Source organism: Strix uralensis, chromosome 24 (assembly GCF_047716275.1).
Source record: "Strix uralensis isolate ZFMK-TIS-50842 chromosome 24, bStrUra1, whole genome shotgun sequence".
NCBI lineage: Eukaryota > Metazoa > Chordata > Aves > Strigiformes > Strigidae > Strix > Strix uralensis.
Genome location: NC_133995.1, coordinates 6,237,536 through 6,254,143, shown reverse-complemented (window position 1 = coordinate 6,254,143; position 16,608 = coordinate 6,237,536). Strand labels below are relative to the sequence as shown.

The 16,608-nt window shown below is 47.3% G+C and overlaps 4 protein-coding genes across 5 annotated transcripts in view; 3 read left to right on the top strand and 1 right to left on the bottom strand.

Annotated features, from left to right (window-relative positions):
• The first annotated feature begins 353 nt into the window (after positions 1 to 353).
• On the top strand, positions 354 to 5,327 carry LOC141954237 (acidic mammalian chitinase-like). The gene is made up of 11 exons (XM_074893553.1): positions 354 to 378; positions 959 to 988; positions 1,805 to 2,006; positions 2,401 to 2,457; positions 2,563 to 2,728; positions 2,838 to 2,962; positions 3,433 to 3,556; positions 3,691 to 3,876; positions 4,396 to 4,515; positions 4,612 to 4,753; positions 5,077 to 5,327. Exons 1-11 carry the CDS (start codon positions 354 to 356, stop codon positions 5,325 to 5,327), a joined length of 1,428 nt encoding a protein of 475 aa, XP_074749654.1.
• Positions 5,328 to 5,884: 557 nt separating this feature from the next.
• CIMAP3 (ciliary microtubule associated protein 3) lies at positions 5,885 to 8,377 on the top strand. Its single transcript, XM_074894087.1, has 6 exons — positions 5,885 to 5,903; positions 6,236 to 6,378; positions 6,711 to 6,809; positions 7,371 to 7,504; positions 7,777 to 7,903; positions 8,309 to 8,377. Exons 1-6 carry the CDS (start codon positions 5,885 to 5,887, stop codon positions 8,375 to 8,377), a joined length of 591 nt encoding a protein of 196 aa, XP_074750188.1.
• Positions 8,378 to 10,109: 1,732 nt separating this feature from the next.
• TAF8 (TATA-box binding protein associated factor 8) lies at positions 10,110 to 16,598 on the bottom strand. Of its 2 annotated transcripts, XM_074893568.1 has the most exons (8): positions 16,470 to 16,598; positions 15,564 to 15,720; positions 14,625 to 14,723; positions 14,268 to 14,330; positions 13,706 to 13,830; positions 13,259 to 13,406; positions 12,371 to 12,513; positions 10,110 to 11,921 (listed from the first exon to the last, which is right to left on the bottom strand). In XM_074893568.1, exons 1-8 carry the CDS (start codon positions 16,527 to 16,529, stop codon positions 11,778 to 11,780), a joined length of 939 nt encoding a protein of 312 aa, XP_074749669.1. In that variant the 5' UTR covers positions 16,530 to 16,598; the 3' UTR covers positions 10,110 to 11,777. The 2 variants fall into 2 exon arrangements, with proteins under 2 accessions (XP_074749669.1, XP_074749668.1); XM_074893567.1 differs by lacking the exon at positions 14,268 to 14,330 and having other exon boundaries at positions 16,470 to 16,572.
• Positions 15,713 to 16,608, top strand: part of CCND3 (cyclin D3) — a 48,731-nt gene continuing 47,835 nt past the window's right edge. Inside the window, exon 1 of the mRNA XM_074893563.1 lies at positions 15,713 to 16,536. Within this exon, the coding sequence (XP_074749664.1) occupies positions 16,528 to 16,536 (9 nt within the window). The 5' untranslated portion in view covers positions 15,713 to 16,527. The remainder of the gene's footprint in view (positions 16,537 to 16,608) is intronic.

The window sequence follows — 16,608 nt, the reverse complement described above, 5'->3', positions numbered from 1 at the left end:
TGGCAGTGCCTACCACCGCTGGGCAGGCACAATGACAATGCAAGGTTGAACTTCAGCCATTTATCACTCCGTAATCACCAGTGTTGACACAATGCCTGTCGCTGTCAACAACATTTCTGAGAATAAAGCCATCTAATCTTGTTCTCCAACTACCTCTCAGCACCACGACATGGCACAGCCTGATAACAGTGGTGTCTCCAGCTGGAGTGTCAAGGCCCATTGTACCAGTATCAGTTTTTGGTGATACTGATCTTTACCAACTTTCATAATGTTTATTGATACAAGACTGTCATGGAATGAGAGAATCTTATATAAGCAAGAAACAGGCTGCATGCAATTCCTCCAACGCAAAGATGGCCAAGCTCACTTTGCTTACCGGTAAGTCCTCCTTCCTAACTTCATCCTCCGCCTTTATGGTGAGTATTTGTGGATGTTTTGCTATATTGGGTGGTTATACAAAAGGTATTTGGTGTTAAAGATATTTCACTCTCCTGTGAAAGAAAAGACAGAGCAATTACTTTCAGGAGGAGTACTTAGATTTTTCAGTACTACCCATGTAGATATTTTGTACTTTAAAAATGAATAGAATTTATTGATAATTGAAACTGAAATATGATTTTTGATGAAAACAAACCAGCAAAAAAATCCAAATACTGCATTGTAAATTCAATTTCTGTTCTCTTTCTACATGAAATCTTTCCACAACTTGTTCCTGCTTCTATACGAAGACTCAACTGACCCATGCTTGAGAAAACAGATGCTTGTGTGTTTTTCCAAGAAAATACAACAATCACAAGAAAATTCAGATTACGCTTCTGATGAAATTTTGTTTCAGTCTCCACTTCCCTCAGAATGAACAATGACCTGGAGTATAGGTTGTACTGGGTTCAGTCCAGTCCTGCATGAGAGTTTTGTATTGTTCAGCTCCAAGACTAATCCCACACTTTTTTCTTTAAAGGTCTGGTCCTCCTGCTGAACGCCCAGATAGGTACGTGCTCTACCCCAAAAACAACTCTACCAAACCCTTCTCAGGGCAGGCAACTGGCACAGACTCACTAGCTAATTCTTTTACAACCCACGGGGAGGAAGGACAGACAGGCAGGCACTCAGCGATGGCGTCTCAGAAGACAAAAGCTTGACGAAGCATGGCTTGCTCAATCTAAAGTGCAAATATGTTGCTTTCTTTAGTGCAGCTTCCTCCTAGCAGCCCCTTCCTGCTCAGCTTGAATGAAACATGAGCGCAGCCACTAGCCTGGGCTTTGCAGAACCTTTCAAAGGCAGCTCAAACAGGCGGCACGGCAAACACACAAAGAGCCTCCCACCTCCCAGGCACTTCACCAGATCCCCTCTGCCTCTCCTCTGCCTTACGTGGCAACAAGGAGAAAGATTCAGTTTCGGGAAGAGACCCAGCACTCAGAACCACCCTGAGATTCACGAGTTTAAGGGTGCAAGAGGCTCCTAGACCGAGACATCTACCAAAACAAAGTAGGAAGGAAGAGGAGAAATCCATTCTTACCCATGGAGAGGCAGTTCTGAGAGGGATAACCAACCCTACTTCACCTTCTCTGAACTCCTTACCCTGCAAGGAAACACTGCCCAATCGCTGCTGATCAGATCCCATTTACGTAGGTACTAACTCCTACGCAAGCGGCCCAGGGCACCGTTCCCTTCCTCTGTGACATGAAGGATGCTTGTAGGGAGCAGCATGGCCTCGTGCAGGGAGGTACCTGCTCCTCCTGCATTTCAGAGACGTGTCCTCTCTGCTCTTCCCCCTCCCCACCACATCTCCTCCATTTCTCTGCAGGCTCTGCCTATGTGCTGACATGTTACTTCACCAACTGGGCCCAATATAGGCCTGGCGTGGCAAAATACATGCCTGACAACATCGACCCGTGCCTGTGCACTCACCTGCTATACGCCTTTGCTGGGATGTCCAACAACAAGATCACAACTTATGAATGGAACGACGAGACCCTCTACAAATCCTTCAATGGCTTGAAGAACCAGTACGTACCCAGAGCAAAGGGTGTCACTTGTTCTCCCCTTCAGCTCCTGCCCAGCATCTGTTCTGGGCACAATGGCAGAGCCATCCACGGCCAAGGGATGTCAAGGAGAAGAGGCAGATAGTGACAGGGAGGGAAAGGGAGGGCAGGGCAGCGCTGGCTGCCAGCACCGGTCCTTTGAGGATGGTGACAGTGACTCAGTGCACTGCTGACTTGCTCCTCGGGTTTCACACCACGAGTTCACAGCCTACAAAGGCAGCTACACCAGAAACTTTCAAGAAAAAGTTTCCTGAAAGCAAGAGCACTGTGTTTTCTGTTGGTCTGTTGTGTAATGTTAGATATTGGCAAGACTAAACCATTCCTTGTAGTGAAACATGTTCTTGTTCTCCCTCTGCAGGAACAAAAATCTGAAGACTCTGCTCTCTATCGGAGGATGGAATTTTGGGACAGACAAGTAAGTTCAAACCATCTCCTCCCCATAAGGGCTCCCTGGAAAGGGACGGAGAGGGCAGAAGAGGCACCAACCAAACCCCAACTCTGTCCTGCTCCATTTCCCTAGGTTCTCCACTATGGTTTCCACTCCCGAGAACCGCCAGACCTTCATCAAGTCTGTCATCAAATTCCTGCGCCAGTACCAGTTTGATGGGCTGGACATTGACTGGGAGTACCCTGGGTCCAGGGGCAGCCCATCCCAGGACAAGGCTCTCTTTACCGTCCTGGTGAAGGTAGGGTGAAAAAAAAGGTTTTGGTCAAACCCTCTGCTCTGCACAGCTCTGGCTACGAAGCCTCAGCCCAGACAGTCCATGGTGAGACCTGTTTCTTGCCATCCCTCAGGAAATGCTGGCAGCCTTTGAGCAGGAAGCCAAACAGGTCAACAAGCCCCGTCTCCTGGTCACCGCGGCCGTTGCTGCAGGAGTTTCCACTATCCAGGCTGGCTACCAAATTGCTGAGCTTGGAAAGTGAGTGGCAAACCCTCAGGTATCATTCCTGTCACTTAAGGGCTCCTCCTCCAAGCAATTAAGGGAAACTTTGACATTATCTGGCAGAAACCAACCTCGTTGCATGTGGGGTCCCTACTCCTTTGCCTTGGGCAAGAGCGTTATGAGTAGTGCTTGTTTGGTTGGGAAGGGGACACCTCGGAAGGCAGCATAACAACAGGCTGCTCACAGGCATTGGGGAACATCTCTTGGTTCCCAGAATTCCCAGTGCAATTCCCACTCTGCCTTGACCTCTGCCTCCCTCCTCTGGAGGAGAGAATGGGCTCCAGCACTTCCAAGGCCAGCTCGAGACACGTCTGGAAGAACCCAGACGTGCAGAAAGTGGGGACGTGGCCAGGGATGTGGTGGGGTAAACGGCCAGTGCTAAAGGAACAATCAGCTCTGGGTGACTGAGCAGGCCAGGAGACAGACGCGTGCAATGTTCTCCACAGGTACCTGGACTACTTCCACGTGATGACTTACGACTTCCACGGCTCCTGGGACAGAACCACTGGGGAGAACAGCCCTCTGTACAAAGGCCCAGCTGACACTGGTGACTACATCTACTTCAATGTTGTAAGTATATTTTGCGAGCCTGTGTCACAAATCTCAGGTCTGTGATCACACCAGTGATCAAACCAGAAGTTTAGAAATTCATCGTCCTGCCTATAAATCTTGGCAAAGACTTGAACAGTAATGCTTTCTTAAAGGATTATGCTATGAATTATTGGAAGAGCAATGGTGCCCCAGCTGAGAAACTCGTTGTTGGATTCCCAACATACGGAAATACCTTCACACTGCAAAACCCATCTGAGAATGGTCTCGGAGCACCAGCATCAGGACCTGGTTCAGCTGGACCTTACACACAGGAGGCCGGGGAACTGGCTTACTTTGAGGTATGTGTATTCTGACCACATTAATTTTTCAAATTATTTTAAGGCACCCATGGAGCTTTCTGAATGGCTGCAGACACAAAACTGTCCACAAAATTGCAGAAAAGTGAACTAAAATAGTACAGAGAATCTGTGCCAGAAAACAAATGTCTTATTCATAAACTGAGTATCACTATGCAGTTTAGCAGCAAGGGTTTGATACAGCTAAATAGGCCTTTCTGAAACATAGAAATGATTCCTCCAGTACAATAAGATAAATTACTAATATTATTTCCAGCGTCCATAAGGCAAGGAGTAAAAAAAGGGATGTCGTACTTGATCTTTTCCCAGTAGTTTCTAATGTGTCCAAGTAAGCCTTGGAAATTCTTAAGCTTATTCCATAAAATCTAAGAAAAAGTTACTTAATCTCAAGGACCAGATAAATGACACAAAACTAGAGAATAAAGTCAAGGTAATGGCAGAGATTGGACTTACCCATTTTTGTATGATAATAAAATTTGACCTCTTGGTCTTTCCCCCCAGATCTGCACTCTCTTGAATTCTGGAGCCACCCAGGTTTGGGATGCCCCCCAGGACGTGCCCTACGCTTACAAAGGCAAGGATTGGGTTGGCTATGACAACATCAAGAGCTTCAACATCAAGGTATGCTGGGGTGTGTGGCTGTGTTAGTGAGAAGGCAGAAGGCTCTGCAGCAGCACAGCCCGGGACTAACTGGGATTTCTCCCTGGCACTGAACAGGTTGACTGGCTGAAGAAGAACAACTTTGGAGGTGCTATGGTTTGGACTCTTGACATGGATGACTTCACTGGCACTTTCTGCAAGCAGGGCAAATATCCCCTGATCACCACCCTGAAGAAGGGTCTTGGTCTGCAAAACAATGGTGAGTAGCTTGAGTACTGTGTGATTCTTGCTTCAGAGACCCACGAACATTTACCTCTGGAGCCTTAGCGGATAAAGACTTGCTGTGGAAGCCACAACTAGATATTGGCCTGGAAAGATCCCTTCACTCTATATCCCCCGGGATAAAAGAGGGAGATTGTGACTTGGACCAGGGTGCAGATGTCTCAAAGGCCCGGTGTGAGCCAGGCCAGACTTTGGGAGAACACACTAATAGCTGGTCCCATCACTAAAGGACCTATGGAGGGAGGGGAGGGCTGAGAGGCTGTCCACACAGAAATGAGCCCTTTCCTGCTTTTATTTCAGACTGTGTGCCTCCGGCTCATCCCAATCCTCCTGTCACTGCAGCTCCCTCTACTACAGGTGGAAGTGGAAGTGGGAGTGGGAGTGGGGGCTCTGGTGTTAGTGACTTCTGTGCTGGCAAGGCCAATGGCATCTATGCAGACCCAACCAACAAGAGAAACTTCTACAACTGCATCAACGGTGAAACCTTCATGGAGAGCTGCGAAGAAGGCCTCGTCTTTGATTCCAGCTGCTCCTGCTGCAACTGGCCATGAAGATCCCAATGCTATTACAGCAAACAGACCCCTCAGATCTAATTGCATGGAATCAGAATGATTAAATAAAGTGTTCTGCAAAAGCAACAAGCCTCCATGTTTTAACTCATCTCACTCTTAATATTTTGATATTCCCCGATTCTCTCATGATACTCACGCTTGTGCTCAGGGAAGGGCCTGAATCCACAAGCTGGACTTAATTCCAGTATAGCATCTTCCAGGGGTTTCTCACCCGTGGACTGCCTGACAGTCAGGCACCAGCAAAAAGACAGAGACCAGACAACAGACAGGTCAGACTGTGCCACAAGAGAAGGGTCCTGACAGCACAACCTATAGACTGCCTCCCCAGAAAGCTCCCCATCCTGACTTACAGTGTGAAAACAGCAGCTCCTCAGAGTGGGAGGCAGCACAGCACAACCCACAGAGACTTTATTAATCCTCCTCTTTTCCCTGCACCCTTCAGGCGCTGCCATTGGCTGCATTCCCTCCTGCACTCCCTGCTCCGTGTCTATAGCAACCGGAGTACACACGGATGCTGACTGCTCTGGCAGGGCAGCATGGCAGCAGAGCCGAGAGGTGAGCCGTGTGAGGTGTGCACACCCAGGGGCTGTGGGCATGAGGGTTTTCCTTCTTGAGATGCTCGCCGGTGGCATCAGGCTTCCCCAGCAACCTTCCCCACAACTGGGCTGCTAGGCTACTCTTTGCTCAGGCTGGGGGAAAAGAAGCCTTTGTGACAGGAGGGAACAGGCATCCAAAGGGCAGACCCCTCACAAATATCCAGGGTCAGGGGACATTCCCATCTGGGAGATAAGGAGATGGTTGGCCTCAGGCAGAGAGCAGCAGACACTTAAGAAGGAAGAAAAGCAGCAAGTGATCATCTCCACTGGTGGTATTTCCTGGTCTCACAGATGTGCAGAAGCGGATCTCATTTGGGTCATGTCAAGAGCGGAAAATATTCCCTCTCCACCACGCCTCAGACAGGCTGGGAATCCAGCTGACAGCCATCAGGGGAGACCCTTCGCTTGGGCCTGGCTGTTACCTGAGTCAAGAGGTAAGTTGTTCAGTTTTCACACTCAGAGCTTTTCCTTCACGCAAGACAGAGTACAGAAGCCATAGGACCACGGCCAGCCAGACACAGAGTCCCCCCCACCTGCCCTGCAAACCCATTGTACAAGGTCTCCACATATACCTAGAAAAAGAAATTCCCTTGCCCTTCCAAATGTACCAGTCCTCAAAGCTCCAGCTGCCCTAGCGCTCTACATTATTGAGAAAGTAGAGGAATTAATAGGAATAATGTCTGCTGCTCATGTACTTCTGCCCTTCCCCTGATGCAAATGGTGTCTTAAAAAATGTCAGGAACACACTTCTGCTTTTGAATCGCAGAGAAGCAGCCTCAGATACTCTTTGGAAAACCGACCACTGAGCAAGAAAGGCTATGTGATAGGAGCGAGAACAGCCCAGCGTTTCATACCAGAGCCACAGGTAAGAAAATCACACTTCAAAGCAGCAGAGCTGCAGCTTTGCAAGAATTTGCAGGCTGTTCACAACAGAGACTATCAGTGTATCACATTTGCTGGGGCTGCCTCCAACTTAATATATACGGTAGCTACAGATCTCCTTACACACAGTCTAGTGGGAGGTGTTGAGCCTGGAGACCGACGACTGATCCTATGAGCTCTGGCAACATCAACACATGCATTTGTATACACACATTCCTTTGTATCGCATACACACACATAAATGTGATGTAATGTAATATGTAAACGTACATATTGAGGCAAAATCAGCTATACCACCTGAACAAACACACTATGTTTTCTGGCCTCACTTTTCTAGAATAACAGTATAATAGGAGACATCACAGGACACATTGGGCAAAGAGTAGGGAGTGCATAATTCACTTGTTCTGATGGTTTTTACGCTATCAAGAGTAGCCAAAACATGCACTGAACAGCAGGTCGGTAATGCCCAGCTGGCTGCTGATCAGAGTACGTAGGAATGGTTTGCAGAACAAAATCTATATTGAAATTTTCTCTCTTGCAGACTGTGACTCCCAGCCCAGCAACGTACCAGTCATTCCAGAAGAAAGAGAGAAAATGCCAGCCAGCCTATGCTCCATTTTCCATTAAGACACCACGGTTTCCAGATAAGCCTTCAGATAAAGAATTTTTCCCTGGGTAATGTAACAAATTTTCTTACACTTTTAATAATAAGCAGGAGTACTAGCAGAGAGAAATACAAAGACAAAATGGGAGACAGGTAACTGAGTTCCCAGTAATGCTTTTTTATCTTCAAAAAGCTCCCTACTTTAGTCTTTAACTTAGCATGATGACTAGAATACCACAACATGCATTTATCTCATGGATCAAGGTAGAGCTGGTAAATTCCAATATTACAAACATCATATACCAGCTCCAGAAATGAGGTCTTTTGTGCCTGTTTTCTTTAGACCTGGAACTTATGAAGCAGGCAAGCAATTACACAAAAAAATCACTTGGCCGATGAAGTTTGGGTCTCCAGACTGGTCTTCAGTGCCAGTGCCACCAAAGAGGATGCTAAAAATGGAGGTACAGAAGGTAAGGACTGCAATAAGGGGATGTTATTCCTTGCTCAATGCTTCTGACAAAGGAAATCATACGATCACTTCAACACTTTGCACTATGTTTTGTCATCCTTCCCTCACTGGTCTGCTGGGTACGTGGCTCTACTAGCCTGGGGCACAAGATACAAGGTGATTTTCTATGAGAAAATGCTGGTTTACAAAAACAGTTACAGTCCTTCAAAAAAAACTTCTGTTAAGAAATTTGCTCTGGAAGTTTCCATCCACAGAGAACCAGAGCACAGACTTCCCTGTGTAGCTCTTGCTGAAAAGAAAACCTTTCTAATTCAAAACACAGGTTAAGGTTCTCAACACCATCTCACATCTTCCTGCACTTTTCTGAAGCGATTGTCGTATCTAATGGATTGTAGTTGCCTTTTAGATGACCATAGACAGAGAATTCAGGAAACACCGGGACCGAGTGGCCTACCTGAGTTTATACTACAGCTGAGGAGCCTGTAGCCGTCCCCCTCCAGCGGGGCAGCTCAGGCCTAGTCTCCGCTTCCCACCCACTCGTGGAGACATTCATCTGCACTACCCAGCCTCTCCAAATAAAACTATTCCAAAAAGACCCATGCCTTGCCCCTCATTGTGCTTACCTGGCATCCTGTCAGGTGTCTGCTGCCTCTGCGGGTGCTCAGGTGCTGCTGGGTCCCGCGCACAGCACCCCTCAGTGCTCCCCTTGACCCCTCGGCCCAGGCAGGGCTGGCAGCCATTTTCTCTTGGTCGCCATGGGGAACACCTCACTGCCCTCCCCGACTTGGCTTCCCTTGCCACAAGGGACATTTCTCCCCAAGATCCACCAGAGAGGAGCCGAATTAAGGAAGCTAGAGGGCGGTTTGGCTGCTGCCCCGTCTCCTCAGCACTGAGACTGAACGCCACCACCTTCTCCTCAGCTGCCACCTGCTTTCCCCGGCCTCCTCACCACCATCTTATCTCCAACAGACATTCCTGGCTGGGCCCAGGGGTTCACCCACAGCCTGAGGAGAGCTGAGAAACATGAGGGTGTATGTGGCATAGCCTCAAGTATGTTCAGAGAGAGTATAACAGCTTTGTGCACAGCCAGCACACAGCAAACATCCTAGGGACAGAGGCTGTGCTGGGGCAGCTCAGAGCAGATGGCCTGCAGGACGTATGTCTGCATTACAAGCTTTTTCCCTACTGACATGAGGAAGATATTCTCAAGTAAGGAGAAAGCAACATGCTAATTAAGAATCTGGCCACGAAAATAAATTTAGTCTGAAACAGAAAGGTGTTGGTATTCATCATCAGTTGTTTCTGTGATGTACGAGTCAGACCCTAGGGATTTCTATAAATGTTTACAAACCCTCACACAGACTTAATCTGTCTGATCACAAGTTTGATTCAATCTCAGGGGAAAACTAAGAGCAGGCAACATTAATTCTCAGCACAAGTACCAGTCGCAACGCAGGTTTTCAAATTTTCTGGGTCTGTTTAGCTGTTTCTGTAGCAAATTTCACCCGTAGCCCAATTTCAGCTACAAAACCAAAATGCATTCTTCCAATTTCCCATTTTCAGTCTTCGAGTGCTCTCACATATGCACAACAGCTGCTCACAACCTGTCTTTTCTAGGCATGTTGGCCCCTTCCCTCCCAACCACAAGAGCCTGCTTTGTAGCTGCAGCTGTCAAAAAGGGATGTACTTGCTGATTCGCAGTTGCCCCTTTTGGTGCAATCTTTTGAAGAAGGGGCTATGACTCACTGGGAAGTGTACTGTCCTAAAACCTGGGTTTTATGGTTGTTTAAGGCTTCACCTTCGTATTCATGGCTGATACTGCATACTTCACCTCCATCGGTCTTGGTTTTCTAATCAAGAGAAAAATAAATGTGCAAGAGAAGATGTAAAAGAAAGTAAGCAGTACCTACGATTCTGCAGTCCTCAACCACGTGTTCCACCTGTGATTGGAGAAACCTTCTACTAAAGCTTTTGCAAAACGGGTGGTATTTCAAAAGGCACTTTGTCCTCACTGAACATATTTCTAATGAACCAAAGTTTTTGTTGGAACGTTCCCAACCTTCTCAGCTATCAAGTGTTGCTGTGGAGAAAGGAAGAGATGCAGAGTGAAGGACAAGACTTCCTACTGCTTGTAGACCCCACTGAAAACACACTCAAGACTTCATTCAGGTGCTTTTCCACTGCTGAAATTTTAAGGACTCAGCCAGTTTTGCTTGTAGGAGATAAAATTTCTTTTATTATGAACATAAAAATTACTATTTTCAATCTACATTTTTCCCCTACCCAGTGAGGGATTTTCTCATTACGAAAAATGCTTAATCCAAGTAAAAAAAGATAAAATTTTTTATATATACATACATACACCACGTCTCTGTACATTTGTTATTCTGTACAACCAAGGCACCAGCAGAAGTGACAATGGCACATACAGGACTTTTTTGCTAGAGATGTCATTTCAAATTGTTTGGCAGGAACACCTCCATTCTCACTGAAAAAATTACTCCTTTTTATCTTCCTCCTCCCTGGGCAACAGGGGAAGAGGAAGGCCTGGAAGGATGCCTTAACTAAACAGAGGTGAACATGTACACACATAACTCTGATCTCCACGGCGACTGCAACAGACTTCTTGCATTCAGCTACCACTCTAAGAAACAACGACCTGCCTGGGAGTCTGTAGCAGGCAGTCTTTGCTGCCTCTCCCAGCACATTTTCATCCAGAAGAGATGCTTGGGAGACTTGACCAAACTACAGGAACCTTTTGTCAAAGAAATTTAACCCCTATTTTGCCTAAGAAAAGGTTGAAGGAAAATTAAAGCAAAGCCCTACAGAACCAGCTCACAATCACAATACTCCCATCACCAGTCATTTTCACTGCTGAAAGTAAAGTCTTCTGCTCTGGGGAAACGAAGGGGGAAAAAAAAAAAAAAAAAAAAAGGAGCAACTTCTGTTGATAAAAGCCTGTATTTGAGAATGGACAAAATAAAAAAGTGCGATCAATAGCATGGCGTGGCAGACTGAAATCAATACAGCTTTATTCCACATTCCAGGTTTTTCAGCAGCATATTTCAAAACAGCTGGTGAAGGAGTGAACTCTCAAAGGAGTTGCGCCCTGTTGAAACTAACAATAGAACTGAAAAATAGCCTGAAGCAGCTGTTAAGTCTTGCCATTCATACTGCTAAAAAATAACCTCAAAGCAGAACAGGGTAAACACCACACTTAGCGCTTTTAAGTCAGAAGTGCAGCTGCAGTCAAAAAAAGTGAGAATAAAATGCCATTTTGGCTCTGTATTTACACTTCACTCTCTTACCAACACATCAGACGCCTTCAGTTTATAAAAGAAAAGTCTGTTTGCTTTTACCTGCCAAGAATCCAAAGAAATAAACCTCTCTGGGATTTTTCTGTCTCTTAATACATGCTCCTTAGATTATAAGGCCAGGCAGGGTTGATTGCAGAAGTTTCTTTTCTAGCCTGCCAGACAGCCACAAGCGAATTATGCCTTTGTATTCTGCAGAGCCTGCTGGGAAGCAATGAGCAGCAACAACCTTCCGTGTCCCCTGTCTCTTCAGAGAGTAAATCCTGCCGACAGTGAGAACAAACCAAAGTAAACGAGACAATTCCCGTCTGTAACCCGGCGGCCTTCAACGCTTTTAAGGGACTTGACCATTGACCGTTCCAAGTCGGCAGGAGAGAGGAGGGGAAAGACGGAGCATTGCAAACCAGGATGAGAGCGTAGTTCGCTAGGCAGAGAGAGATCATACTTCTGCTTCTGCCATGCTGATTGCCTCTCCTGTCTTGTTCCATGTCTCTCACCCACAGCAGCGGAGGTGAACCCCCCCCAGGTTTCTCTTCCTCTGAGCAGACAGCTGGGTAGGCCTCACTTCTTTCTGCGGATCTTGGGCTTTTTCACTGGCCGGAGGTAGGGATTGTCTATCACATTTTCCTCCCCGTTCCGACTGCCTGACAGGGAGGTGTTCTGCTGTAACACTGAAGCGTTCTCCTTTTCAGGTCCTGAATCATCCTGCCACATTAAAAAAAAAAAAAGGACAAAAGCATAAACAACCAAAGTTAGGCTAAATAAGGCTCAGAAGTTCAAACCACGTAACCTATGGGTGAAACAGATAATCAACAGCCAAGATAAAGAGCAGCACACAAGGAACTGCATTAAAGGTGAGGACTCCTGATTTCTAACACAAGAAGATCCCCTCCGGGAACAGTGTGGGATCCTCTCCCCTAACACCGAAATGAAGGTTGTACTGAAAGCTCACAATCCAACCTCATTTTGCTTTGCACCCTGCAGAAGCTAAAGAACCATGACAACGTTTAGTCATTTACACCTGGTAAAACGCAACCCACTCTGCCGTTTTCCACCCACACTGCCCAGCTGCAAGGAAGACAGGCAAAGAACCAGGTTTCATAAGTTTAAGTAAGTCGGGCCCAAGAGACCTTGATCTCTCAGGCTGGGCGTACCGTGCTCATGTGCAGCGGGAGGTTCTCGGTGTCTGTCTGGTCGTCTTGCTCAGATGAATCTGTTTCTTCCATTTGCTGCATTTCCAGCTCAGAGGGGAGAAGAGCTGTCAGGTAGGGTACAGTGAAAGGCCTGGCAGCAATCACTAGGGTTAGGGAAAAGAACACAGTCAGCAAGCTGGGAGAAGACTCCTCAAGTCAGAGATTCTGAAGCACAAAGCCAAGCAGTTTCTTAGAGACCAAACACTTTCACTGGCTCTGGTTTTAAACACACACACTCTTTACCTGCTCCTCCCAGGGATCAGGAATGAACTATGCTGTTCCTAAAAGATGGCAGTCTTCAATTTCCTACTTTCTGAGGCCAAGGACACAGCATTATACTAACACAAAAAAGTCCTTCCTGACCTCCATAAAAGTTCAATTATCTCACAGGCTGAAGCATCGCTTAGTCCCCCTTAAGATAACACTGACATGTGTGCTGTCAGCAAGCCTTGGGAAGGTGGGAATTCTCATCACTGCTTTGCAGATAGACAGGAGAACCTCCACTGCCTATCTCAAAAATGTAAGAGAGGAGAAACTACTTGTTCAAAAGTTACAGAGGGGCAGAAACAGGACTGGGATGAGCTTTGAATTTAGCACCTATCAGCTAAGGCCTTTTCCACCAGCAGAAGAAAGTGAGCCTTTGATGATGGTGGAAGTCTACCATTTGGCTGTTTTTCATCCCCATTTTAAATAGAAAATTCCCCATTTCCCAGCCTTCCAGTGCCTCAGAAGGGCAAACCCAATGCGATCATTCAGTGCTCACCTCTTGCAGAGGCAAGATCTCTTAACGGAGCGTATACTCGGTTAGACAGCTGTCATTTACAGCACAAAGTGTCCTAGGTAACTCACATGGGAATGTGCTGACATCATCTTTGAAGAGACTCTGCGTTTCTCCCGTCTTCGCCATGAAACGTGTGAGAGCTCTTTCTACATCGCGCCGTTGCGATGCTGCCTTTTCCCGCAGGACTTGATAATCAGATACTGGCTCCCGGTATGTCTGTGGAGCAGGGAGGAAAAAACCAGAACACCATTAGTCGATGCAATGCAGAGAAGCTCAAAACACTGCTAGGACGCAGATGTTACAGGCAAGCATTGACCTTCAACATGCACAGATTTTCAGAGAGCTACAGAAGTCAATCAGTCAGAAATCTACAGCAAGGGCAACCCATAAACAATTAAGCCAGGAGAAGTTTTGGATAAACAGTACCAGCACTGCAGTAAAAATACTTATACACCACTCCTGGTGTCATTGACTTCAAACAGCCCCAAATGGCATAAAAATCTTTTTTCACTCACTGGCGTCTTGATGTAAGTGTGAGGATCTGGAAACTCAGGGAAATGGCCAGGAATGTGGGATGGATGTGGCTTGTTCTGTCCAGCTGTCAGGGCTTTGGGAGTCACGGGCTGGTTTGTCACAGGAGCTGCAGTTAAAAAACATGCACATATACAAATCAGGCAGCTCCATTCTGCCAAGAGTTAGCCATAAAGTGCTAGCTTATACTGAGCTGTGACCCGTGTCTCCAGGTCCTACAAAGGGGACAGAGCACAGCCCATGAGCAATAGTTTCAGGTTGTGTTTGGCATCCCAAAAGGGAACACGGATTACTTGAGCCCTCTCTCCTACGCAAGAACAAAACCACCTTGAGGATTCTCGTGTGCAGTGAGGATGCTGAAGCAAAGGCAATGGATTCGGCAGAGGGTACCTTCCTTCACCTACTACACAAGTCATTACAGGAGTCCTTAACACAAACTGCACTTCCAGGAGCACTGGAAAAGCAAAAGCTCTGGATGCACAGCAGAGAGGAATGCTGTATTATTGCCAATTTCCTGCATAAAAAGAGAAAGGATTTCCCACATACGGGCAGTGATGACCATCCTCTGGGAGCGCTTGGCATACGCAGGAAGTGTTTCAACATTGAACCCTGAAACACAAAAGAGGAAACAGAAATCACACCAAGAGTTTATCCTGTCAAAAATCCCTTCTCAGGCTTCACCAGAATTCTTCCATGGGCTCCAAATTACATGAGAAAGAAAATCACACACTCTGTATATATCCATACTGCATCCGCAGCAGCGATATCTGAGTGCCCAGAACAGTGGGCATCACATCACACACACTCCACAAACATGGGGGACAGATTTTCCTACTGACACAGCACACCCAAATCTTCTGCAATGCAGGCAGCTGGAATTAGTGGGACCAGTCAACTACTCACCCATTTCCACTAGAGTAACCACTATATCAGAGAGCGTAGGCTGTGTTCTGGCTGTATGTTCACAGTAGGACTTTGCGCTTCTTCCAATTTCAGAAATATCTGGGGGGAAAAAAAAGACACCACCACATATTTGATTCAGACAGTGACCACACATTTCTATCAGCCCAACCCTAGCTTCAGAGATGTGAATTTTTAGCAAATTTAGCCAGGAATGAAAAATAGCTCTTGGAATCCAGTGTCTTACAGCCTGTGTATTTAAAGCATGTGCAAAGTACAGAGACACTAAAGATCAAACTCAGATGTCTTCCACAAATGCAAAAGGCAAATCTGCATCACAAGCATGAAAAAATACAAATCACAGAATCATCCAGGTTGGAAAGGATCTTGAAGATCATCTAGTCCAACCGTTAACCTACAACTGACAGTTCCCAACTCCACCAGATCCCTCAGCGCTATGGCAACCCTACTCTTAAACACCTCCAGGGATGGGGACTCCAACTTGATCATCTGTTGGTTTCAGAAATATGTGTCACCTGACATCACCCAGAAAAGCAGAAGAGCTGCCAAACACAGGCACTTCTACAGCCTTAACGAACCAAATGTCTGGAACTTTGTTATTTCTCTATTTATTCCGGCAGCATCTCAATACGTGGAGCTTATCAGGATACCTAATGAGTAGCTAATGAGTACTCCCTGAGTAAGATATATAAGCACTTCTGAGTGTGGACAAACATCTCATGCTCACAGAAGTCTGTGACTCTAGGGCTGTGCTGTAGCCTTCCGCTTTTGCTAATATCATTAACACGACATAACAAAAGCGGAAAAAAACCCAACCAAAAAAAAAAAAGAAAAAGTGAAGGCCAACTTGAAAACTGAGGAACAAGAAACTTCAGGGGATCGGTGTGAGTTTGCTGGTCGCTCACAAAGCTGGATACTCACAGCTTTGTAACATCTCTGTCAGCGTCTCCACCGCCGCCTTCTCAGCGCTCTCAAAGCCAGCTTCGGTGAGCAGGGAGCTGACCACCACCTGCAGAGTCCTCCTCCGAGCCAGGTAGTAGTTATCCGCAGGCGTGGTTGCATGCTTGCTGCCCGACCTCTGCGGACACAGACACCCCCCCAGCCCTGAAATGAGAGCTCAGGGAATTGAAGTTTCCAGAGGTCAGGGAGGGCAGCGAGGCCTGAGCTCTGCTGGCCCCAGGTCCAGGTACCGGGAAGGGCAAGGGCATCCCAGGCTGCGGGGCACTGCCCTGGGACGGGCCCTGGGACACACCGGAGGGCTGAAGGCAGGGTTGCCTGTCCCCCACTGCATGCATGCACATGTATGCACACGTATATACACATGTACATACACATACATATATACACATGTACATACACATACATATATATACATGTACATACACATACATATATACACATGTACACACACAGATCTACATATATACATCTATATACATATACACACACATATACATATATACAGACAAATATATACATGTATACACACAGACACGGTGCTTCAGGCACCACCCAAGGCGGAACGTCCCTTGGGGCGCGGCCCCTTTAAAAAAGCCGCCCCGCGGGCACCCCCGCCTCGCTGCCCCCCTCGCCGGCCAATCCGAGCGCAAGAACTGGAGCCAATCAAGCCCCGCCGCCGAGCCCCGCCTCCCTACGGCCATTCAGCCAATCAGCGCCTCCCTCCCTTCAGCCTCCGCCTCAAAGCCCCCCGTGCAGGCCGCAGGCGCTTCAGCGCTACGGGAGGAGCGGATCGCTGCCTTTTTTCCCGGTCCCCGCGGGAAACGCTCTCAACAACAGCCTCGCGTCCCGGCGAGGAGCCGCCGTTACCGTGCCGGAGCCACCGGACGCTGTGTCGGCCATCTTGGAGCCATACGGAGCCGTGCGCATGCGCCAGGTGCGGCGCTGGGGCGCGCGCGGTGCATTGTGGGATTTGTAGTGTGGGTGGGAAGGGGCGCGCCGGAGCGGG